Below are 9,791 nucleotides of genomic sequence, written 5' to 3' on the forward strand. Positions count from 1 at the left end.
TTCATGTTACCGGCTCACATATCTCTTTTTAATTTCTCGTTTGAAGAAAATCAAGCAAAACAATGTAATCGAGAAATTAAAAAGAGAGATGTGAGCCGGTAACATGGAGTGAAACTTTCACAGCTATCATGGAATACTTCACAGCAGCTTGACAGAAAGTTTAACTCCATGTTGCACTTTTAATTTCTCGATAGGCGGAAGCCGAAGTATCGAGAAATTAAAAGTGCAACATGGAGTTAAACTTTCTGTGAAGCTTCTGTGAAGTTTTCCATGACAGCTGGAAAAGTTTCACTCCATGTTACCGGCTCACATCTCTCTTTTTAATTTCTCGATAAACAAACCGAGAAACTAACAGTCTGTTCTGCTTACGTCAGTGGTTATTTACATTAGAAACAAGCATGACAGACTCTTTGTTTACATTTCGGCTTTGGCCAATTCAAGCAAAACAATGTAAAAGGACCTAAGTCAAAAATGTAAACAAACCAGATTTTCTCTGTAATCGATGCTAAGGGAGTTAAACTATCCCTACATATCGAGAAAAGTATTAAAAATGTGATGTTTCTTTGAAAAATCGCTATTTTACATAAGGCCAAAGTCAATTACATTGTGTTTGTATTCAAAATCCTCATAGACCCTTTGCTTCTAAGGTCCAATGTGAAAACTGGGTTGTTTTGTTTTGGGATCGTGTTTGGGCCAGGGACAATCAAGATTTTGTTTGCAAACAAGAATCGAAACCAACATTGGCCTTCTGCCTTAAAATCGCTGTTTTGACTCAAATGAAAAATCCCAGTCATTTCTGGCCAATTCTTCCCTCCTAGATGTGATTCCCCATGGTTCTGGAGATGTTTTACTTAATTAAATGGAATGCAATTTGAATGCCACCGAATAAGATTATTCAGATTGCCCAAGTGTAAGTCTGCTAGCGGAACCGGCTTGGTAAAAATATATTCATGCTTTAGGTTTTTAGAGGACACCTGCAAAATGGAAAGTTTCCAGTGTCATATGAGTGGCAGGTTCTCCGACAGCCTGAACGACCAAGGCACCGGCTCTCTCGTCTGAGTTTTGCTCCAATCAATTTTCAAGTATTCTATTCAGGCGGATCTCTTCCGCTACGTACTTTGTTCACTAGATCAGCAGGGTGGAACCTATCCCCGCCAACGACTACGTCAAGGATCAGCTCCGGAACAAACGGTGGCCACACGAGCGGGGCCGACGGCACGAGCACCATCATTAATTTTTTGTCGCCGGAACATCGATCCGGAGTGGCAGTTGTGTCAGTGTTTGAAACGAGAACATGCTGCCCTCGGACGCGATCATAAACTCAGGTGACTGTGACTGCTTCGACAAGGAGGAGGAGTATTGGGTATTGGTGAAGAAGCGATAAAGGCAACTTTTGGGAAGAAACTGCTACCAGAAGCAGCTGCACGTGTTCTTCGTCCTTTGACAAACTTAACCGGGCCACCTCGACTGATCCGGACGAAATCCTCCACGTTCGAACACCACCTGCGACGTCTCCAATTAACGAATTAACCTTTCCACTAACAGAGATTTATTCAAATTAAATATTTCCCAGTATTTCTGGCCAATTCCTACACTCCCTAAAGACGTGCATCGCTATGATTCTAGTCAATTTCAGTTTTTTAAAGAAACACAAAACACGAACTATTTACATAAATTTATTAGATAAACCATTTCTTTGCTATTCCATGTCGCAAGTTCCGATGAATCTACCCGTTTAAGTACATTCGCACCGATGACTCCTTTTCCTCCTGGTTGTAACCGGTCAAGCCGTCGTTGCCATCGACCCGTAGGCAACGTACAGGTTCGACGAAAATAGTCATGCGATTTGGCTGCAACATGCGAATGCAACAATCGCCTCCATCGGCATCGTACGACGTTATTTCTTCCACAAATATCCTCACCCTTTTTCCTGGAGCACCTACCGGCCATAATTATCCAAATTGGTGGGCTTTTTTAGCCATCTAAGGATCACGAACTTTCCTGCAAAAAAAGAACTTCAGTATGCACTTTAAAACACTAAAAGTTAGAACTTACCCTTTGGAATGCAGGAATACTCGATGTAGAACAGAAATTATAAGAAAAAACGCGATAATAACTCTTGAACAAACATAAACGAGCGAAAATATATTTTTGATTCAAACGGCCCAACTCGAAAACGAAATTTGTTTTGGATTGGCATACGAGGCCAAAAAACAAAACAATAACAAAAACAAATCCTGCCGTCGTGTTTGGTCGTTTGACATAGGGCCCAAATGGAAAATGAAACACGCCAATGTTTACAAAGGCTCTAAAACGCAAAGGGCTTAATCCGATCCCGCATGTTGATAAGTTTTTTTCAGGCCTATGTTATTTTTTCATCAATTTTCTCGGGAATAATCACCTTTTTGCCTTAAATTGAATATGGGGATGCATAACACATCTAGTTTCACGCATTTTATTTGAATGATAATCACAGTTGGCCAATTATGTCCGAAATAGGAATTGAAAAACCAACCGCAGATTTCATCCTTGTTTTTCTCATTGTTTTGAATTATGTGTTTGGTCGTTTTACAATGTTTTGCTTGAATTTATTGTTTTGCTCGAACTATTTTATCTAGATATTAAAAAGAGAGATGTGAGCCGGTAACATGGAGTGAAACTTTCGCAGCTGTCATGGAAAACTTCACAGCAGCTTGAAAGAATGTTTAACTCCATGTTGCACTTTTAATTTCTCGATAAGTACACGCTACTGACAAAACACTACATTTTTGTTTGGCGCAACAATTTTTTTCCCACAACAGAAGTGATGCGCACTTCGGTTTGGTCGACGGTTTGGTGCTGCGCGTATAATAACAAAGAATTAGTCAACTCAAACGGAATTCAATTTTAATCGTTTAGGGGAACAGCATCTAATTCCAGCGTGCCTCTAATGTTGGTAGGTCAATTAAAGCTAATTAAAACAAGAATTAAAAGCGTTTTCAACTGAAATCGAGTGATAATATATATGCATGGTAGGGTGGGTACGTTTTTTCAAAAAGTTCTCCGATCAAGTTTTAGTATGGTTCCCCTTGTAGGGCATGCCCATAGGGACTTTCATGCCGAATATCAGCTCATTTGGTTGTAAACTGGCTGCGCGCATCAAGGTTAAAGTTTACATGGGAATTACTATGAGAAGTTGGACTTTTTTGTTCAAACGCTTCTACAGGTCTGGGAAAATCACGCGCCAACTTCTGGTAAGGTCAGACCTAAGGGGAATGGTCTGGAGAACACGTTTCCCGAAGAGAGCAAACGGATTCGTTGTACCTTGAGCTGGTGCATCGACCTCGGCATCGACAAACAATCCAATGTCTCCGGAATCAACGGTTTTCCCTGAAAAAGCATCAAATTTTGCTTAGCATGCTATGAAAGCTTGATGCACACCGCGACGCCATAAGTCAGGTAGCTACCACGTGGGTGAGAAATGGCTGGAATATTCAATTGCAAAACTTCTTTCAACTAGGAAATGATCATTTCGAGCAATCCTGATATGATTTAGTCGAATTGAGTACTAAAGCCCTATGCCAATTTTTATGTACAACGGTAAAAACACGATTAAAAACCATTTCTGATCACTTTTTTTCATTTTAATGCAAATTTTTTTTTTTGACAACACAACATTTTTTCGATGGATCAACTATGGTCCCCTTGGAACGACCTGTCAAGTAGGAGCTTTTCTGTCAAGAAGGACCGCGAGGTTAATTTTTCAAAATTGATTTGAAAATCCATTTTAAGCTCTTTATGGTCGTACTAAGGGTCATTGTACTCAGAAAAATAAGCTTTATCGCTGTGAACAATAATATCAGCAATCTAAGCTTCATTTAAGGACCCAATTCAGAATCATTGCAAAGCAAATTTGTGTTTTGTTGATAATATTTCAACCACGTGGTTGCTACCTGACATATGGCGTCGCGGTGTGCATCAAGCTTTCATAGCATGCTAAGGAAAATTTGATGCTTTTTCAGGGAAAACCGTTGATTCCGGAGACATTGGATTGTTTGTCGATGCGCCAGCTCTAGGTACAACGAATCCGTATGCTCTCTTGGGGAAAAGTGTTCTCCAGACCATTCCCCTTAGGCCTGACCATACCAGAAGTTGGCGCGTGATTTTCCCAGACCTGTAGGAGCGTTTGAACAAAAAGTTCCAACTTCCCATAGTAATTCCCATTTAAACTTTAACCCTGATGCGCGCAGCCAGTTTACAACCAAATGAGCTGATATTTAGCATGAAAGTCCCTATGGGCATCCCGCATAATCAAAAACCATCGGGGGAATAGTCCAAACTATATTACTACTAAAAGAGATGTAGTTACCACATACTTAACCATTATCATATAGTTACGGCACTATACAAAACCATAACGAAACTGATCGTCAAATGATGACGTTTTTATTGAAGTAAATCTAATGAATCTAACTATTTTTGAACTATTTGGGGTACAATAACCTTACACTAAACAGTTCGGATTGTTTAGACAACGTGACTCAACGAAAAAATGTACAAGTCCAAATAGTTCAAACAATTTATCAACTTTATTGAGAACAATATAGCAAAATTCCACAGATTTTAGATTTTTATAGTCAGAACCTGTAAGAACTAAAAACCTACTATAAATGCTATAGTAGAACACAATTGATGGCGGCCACATTTTTTTCGATAAGTTTGTATAATCCAAATAATTTGTCAACTTACATGAAGTAAAATTACTATACACCATACTATTTTGAATTAAAAATTTCTATAAGTCCAAATAGTTCAAACAATATTTCAACAGTATGGAGTACAATTACAGTTTGTTATATAATCCAACTATATGTTAAACGATTGGAACAAAATTTCAACTTTTATCAAGTAAATTGATCACAGTCGATTCCTCTGGATGATAGAGAACCTTCAACACCCCCACTTCTCCTCAGATTATCAGAAAACTCCCCAAAAGAAGAAAAATGTTACGAGGGGTCATGAAATTGACTTTCACTATTCCAGAAAAAGTAGGCATGCTGTTCTTACCATACACCAAAAATATGTGTACTACATGGTGGACTATTACTGTTCACTATAAAATGAGTCAATTGTTTGGACTACTTGGACTTATCGAAAAATACTTGCCCCCGAGCTTGCTCTCTTCTAACACAACATGTCACCAAAACCACTAAAATACCACCAACAGATATAGATCAATCGGATAAGGCGGCAGCAGTTCGGCAGCAACGTAAATAACATCACATATAATGGCGGTAAACATTCACCAAACACGATAGAACTTAAAAATCAAATTTGATTATATCCGAAGTAGTTATCACAACAATTGTAGGGTTCATTTTTGCGGTCTTTTTTAAAGTGTCGGCAAAGTAGTGTCGGTAAAGTAGTTTTTCAGAAACTATATAGGGAATAGTCAATTTTTTGGGCAATGACTATTTGACGTAAAATCCAAGTTTATAAAAATATTTACATATGTATGAAAACCTCATATAGTTTTCTGCCTAACAACTAATTTCTCATATAGTAAAATCGACCAAAACTATTTTGGGAATGGAATTAATGGTTTGATATATCGTACATATATAGTTGGGTTACAATTTAATGAATAGTAGAGACCATTTGATAAATAGTTGAGTAACTATTTGTCATAAAGTAGTTATATAGTTCATGACTATGCGGGATGCCCTACAAGGGGAACCATACTAAAACTTGATCGGAGAACTTTTTGAAAAACGTACCCACCCTAATGCATGGTGCACAGAAAATTAAGGGACACGTTCACGCAAAACACTGACCACGCGATTAGGTCAACTTTAAAACTTTGAGGGTGGGCGTAGCAAAAATAAGGGTTGTATATATTGCGCGTATACCCGAAAAAGACACGCGGCAAATCAGCCTCCAAACGACGCGCCGCACTTTCGGCAAATGCGCGCTGTCAAATCCCATACTGTGCGTTTTGGCTCACTTCTCTTTTTTTTATTTCTCGATTGGAAATTCTTTCATTACTAATAATTTCCGTATTCTAAATATTTGAACTACGATTTCGAACAAATTTCAGAAAGCATTTTATTATGGATATGCTGCGAAACAGACAATTAACGTTTACTTAACTCTTCACAAAAGTAACGAAATTTCCACGTTTCAAAAAAGAAAGCAAAAAACATACGACAACAAAAGGGAACGCAACTCCACGGGAGTTATCACACCTGTGTACGCCAACAAACTCATTGACCTCCGCCGCCCAACTGGCTCACGCGGCACGTCGCATGCAGCAACTCCAGCTGCTGGTTCAGCCGATCGACGGCCGCCTGCTGGCTTCGCTGCTGGTCCGTTACGGTTCGCTGGTACTGCCGCACAATCGCCTCCATCATCTCGACCTCCTGGTTAAGTTTGGTCTGGAGCAGAGAGCGCGATTGCTTGTACGAGCTCTGGAAGCTTCTGACCGAATCGTGCAACATCTGGACCTGCTGGTCAAGCAGTTGGATGATTTGGTCGGAAGAAACTGATGGGGGTGGCGGCGGCGGAGTTTGCTGCTGCGGCTGCAGGACGGTAAACGGGTTACGGGGGTTGTTGTTGATATTGATGTTGGGGATCTGCCGTTGATGCAGCTGTGGTGGGAGCTGTGAGTAGTTGTTGCCGAAGGGGTTGGACGAGTACTGAACGTTCTGGCCTTGGTACTGGGCTTGCGAGGGGATGTTGTAGCTGGGTGGTGGGGATGTTAACTGCTTCGCTTCCATTAACATAATCGGATGATAGGGGAAGCCTGGCGGATGTCGCACGTTGCCGTTGAACGGATTCGTTGGGAACTGGCTCGGCTGGTTCTGAACGGCGCAGGTGTTATTCTTGGGCTGCAGCACAAATCGATCGTTTTGGAACGGATTCGACGGAAAGTGGTTCGGATTCTGCACGGCGCAGGGGTTCTTTGGAACGGATTGCTGCACATGATACGACGGAACTGGATTCTCCCTCTGGATGAAGTAATTGTTGTTCAACATGGGACGCACGTAGGCTTGCTGCGTAACGGTTACCGGCGGTGTCGGTGGGACATTCTCGTTCATTTTGGGCGGTGCGGAAACCGCGATCGGTTTCGTTTCACTTTTTTCCACCTTAACGGCGGACACGACCTTCGGATAAGGCACCGTGGGCGTCGCCAGCGACGGAACGACCTTGGGTGGAACCGAAGGCCTTGGCGGCACGTTTTCATTTCCGATGCTGATCTTCGGGTAGTGCGTGGTACAATTCGACGGGAAGAACCGTTTGAGCGGATTGTTGGGGTTCTTCTGCAACACCCCGTATTGCTTCGGCATCGGCAGAGGCTTCGGCATGTAACCGGTTTGGTTGGAGTATCGAAGCTGCGGGTTCTTCCAGGAGTAGGCCGGGTTCCGTTTGACCGGAACCTTGGCCGGTTTCTGCGCGGCCACCATCTTCTGGATGTGCGCCGTGTCCGCCTTGGGCTTTACGAAGATCGTCGTCTCGCCCATGTGCGTCCGCAGCACGAACTCGTCGGTGGCCTTCAGGTACTCGACCGCCGACGGGAAGCCAAACTTGCGGAACGGAAGTGGTTCGCCCTCCTCTTTGGCGTAGTCGTTCAAAATGCGCTTCAGCGTGGAAGTTCCCTTTTCGGAGATGATCAGCGACCGGAGCACCGGAATGGCCGCGAGTGCTTCCTTCGAGAGGGGCCGGTTGTTGGCGGCGTTGGACATTGTGCGCGGTGAGGATAGAATCTGAAGGGAATCGAAGAATGAGATTTGGGACATTTTCCAACCCACTAGCAGCCGCTCATTTTGTATGACACGGACAAGCAATTAAAAAATTAACAGTCAATTCGAATGATCCCAAACTCACCAAGGTAATTTTGAACTCACCACAGTTTATTAACACGCGTTTGACATGTTGAACCGATTAATTTGTTGATTTTTATCTTTCTAATATTTATTTATTTAAAATGCGTACTAATAAGCTGCGGTGAGTAAAAAACCTAGTGCAATGTAACAATGTAAACTCTGGTTTTGCCAGAACCCTACTAGAACGGTGGAACATTTCTGCTAGAATGCTGTAAGAATTTTAAGCTCTGTGAGAACTTTGCTAGAACGTCGTGACTGGGTATCAGCTGTAATTCTGTTTGTCTGTGATGTTGATGCAGCATCATACGAAGAATACGTAAACCTAACAAAATCTAATTTTACCATTACACTTTTCCTTACCCTTTTATTTAATCAATCACACACAGCAGAAACAAAGACTGAACAAAGTTTAGAATTTTCTCAAAATCACCGATAACTAAAGTTTTTTTTGGCTCCTTTAAAACAGCTGAATCCCGCAAAGCCTTCAAAAGAAAATGACAGGTTGAGTCAACAGGAGCGAAATTAACGGCCGGATGAACTTTTAGGTTAGTTCACTCGGCAACACTGCTACACTGCAGATTAAAATTGCACTTTTTTAGTTCGTTTCCCACTTTTTCGTTAGAATTTTTCAACTCAACAGCGATTATCGTCAACAGAGGTGAATCGAGATGAGACTGCAGCTCGAAACTTCCTCTTTTAGATGACTTGTTAGCAAATGTCATAGTTCGGAAAAAAGAAATAAAACAAGTTTAAATTTTAAACTATTAATTTAAACTTTCTTTTCAAAACGAATACAGAGCAGTAAATACTAAGTCAAATAACAAAACAGAGTTAGCTAAAGATTCTTCGAACTCGAGTTAGCCGTCTTCTTGTACATTTTTGATGAAAAGATAGTTTATTACAAGTACTTTTAGAAAATGTAATAAGGCTTTCTAGGCCCAGTGAAAAAAATATAATTTAACTCAAAAATGACGAACTCCTCGTCACAGTGTCCTGATGCAAACAATGATCGAGCTGTAGCTGTCACAGCCCTGTGAAGTATGTTGGAGACTAATATCGGGCAGTCAGTCAAAAAAAACAGCTAGAAGTTGCCTGACAAAATTTTTTTGCTAGAAAGAGATAGGAAACCTGATGCAAACAAACGTCCAGCTGTCACGTAAACATACTTAGAATGTGTTGGTAAATTTCTGACTAGAAAGCCTTATAATCCGAAAATAGTCAAAATGTACATGACACCTTTTGAAATGTTGGCGTTGAAATATGATAAAAAGTTGCTGTGGTAATACTACTGGCATAACTAATGGCCTATCTACAATCACTTAGCTTAGAACATCTAAGTAAAGTAGTTACTTAGGAAAGTCTGCAACTTACGTTCGTCATCCACAATCAACTTAGAAAACTTGCTGGGCTGATATACGTTGCTATGCAGTTGTTTGTTTACCTTTGATATGGAAACGTCAACTTACCGTAGATTTTGAAATTTTCCAAACCAAACGTCAGTTTCTAATTTGATTACTTTTCCATTGTAGAAACTCAGATTCATTTCCATTGATTCAAATTCCTAAGCTAAGTGAAATTTTCTAAGCTAAGTGATTGTAGATAGGCCTGCATAACCATCATTACGAAGAACTTCGCACACAAAAGTAAATAATTTGTTTAATGGTTATTAATATTTTTGTTTCTTGGCCACAGAATCAATAACGAAAGAGATATTTCTTAAGGTCTGTTTATTTCTGCTCACAGATTTTCTCATGTTATTTTGACGTTGGATACCGGGGCCTTTGCCCCCCACCCCCCTAATTTTTTTTGGAAGACATCTGGGAGAGAGGGAAAAAGATCCCAAGTAACCATCCAGCACTAAAAGAAATCATAAATTAGTTATTAAACAGCATTCACTAGCTAATCAGTCATAAAACCGTGGGTAATGTT

At 40.7% G+C, this 9,791-nt stretch overlaps 1 protein-coding gene across 1 annotated transcript; it reads right to left on the reverse strand.

Moving 5' to 3' along the window:
* Positions 1–6,063: 6,063 nt before the first annotated feature.
* LOC119770648 (leucine-rich repeat extensin-like protein 5) lies at positions 6,064–7,737 on the reverse strand. Its single transcript, XM_038265926.1, has one exon. The coding sequence runs from the start codon at positions 7,719–7,721 to the stop codon at positions 6,243–6,245; it is 1,479 nt and encodes a 492-aa protein (XP_038121854.1). The 5' UTR covers positions 7,722–7,737; the 3' UTR covers positions 6,064–6,242.
* Between the last annotated feature and the right edge of the window lie 2,054 nt (positions 7,738–9,791).

Source organism: Culex quinquefasciatus, chromosome 3, assembly GCF_015732765.1.
Source record: "Culex quinquefasciatus strain JHB chromosome 3, VPISU_Cqui_1.0_pri_paternal, whole genome shotgun sequence".
NCBI classification, from domain to species: domain Eukaryota; kingdom Metazoa; phylum Arthropoda; class Insecta; order Diptera; family Culicidae; genus Culex; species Culex quinquefasciatus.

What these genes read in the sequence shown, in the direction of transcription:
- LOC119770648 (XM_038265926.1), bottom strand. Translation starts at nt 7,721, where the DNA reads ATGTCCAACGCCGCCAACAACCGGCCCCTCTCGAAGGAAGCACTCGCG.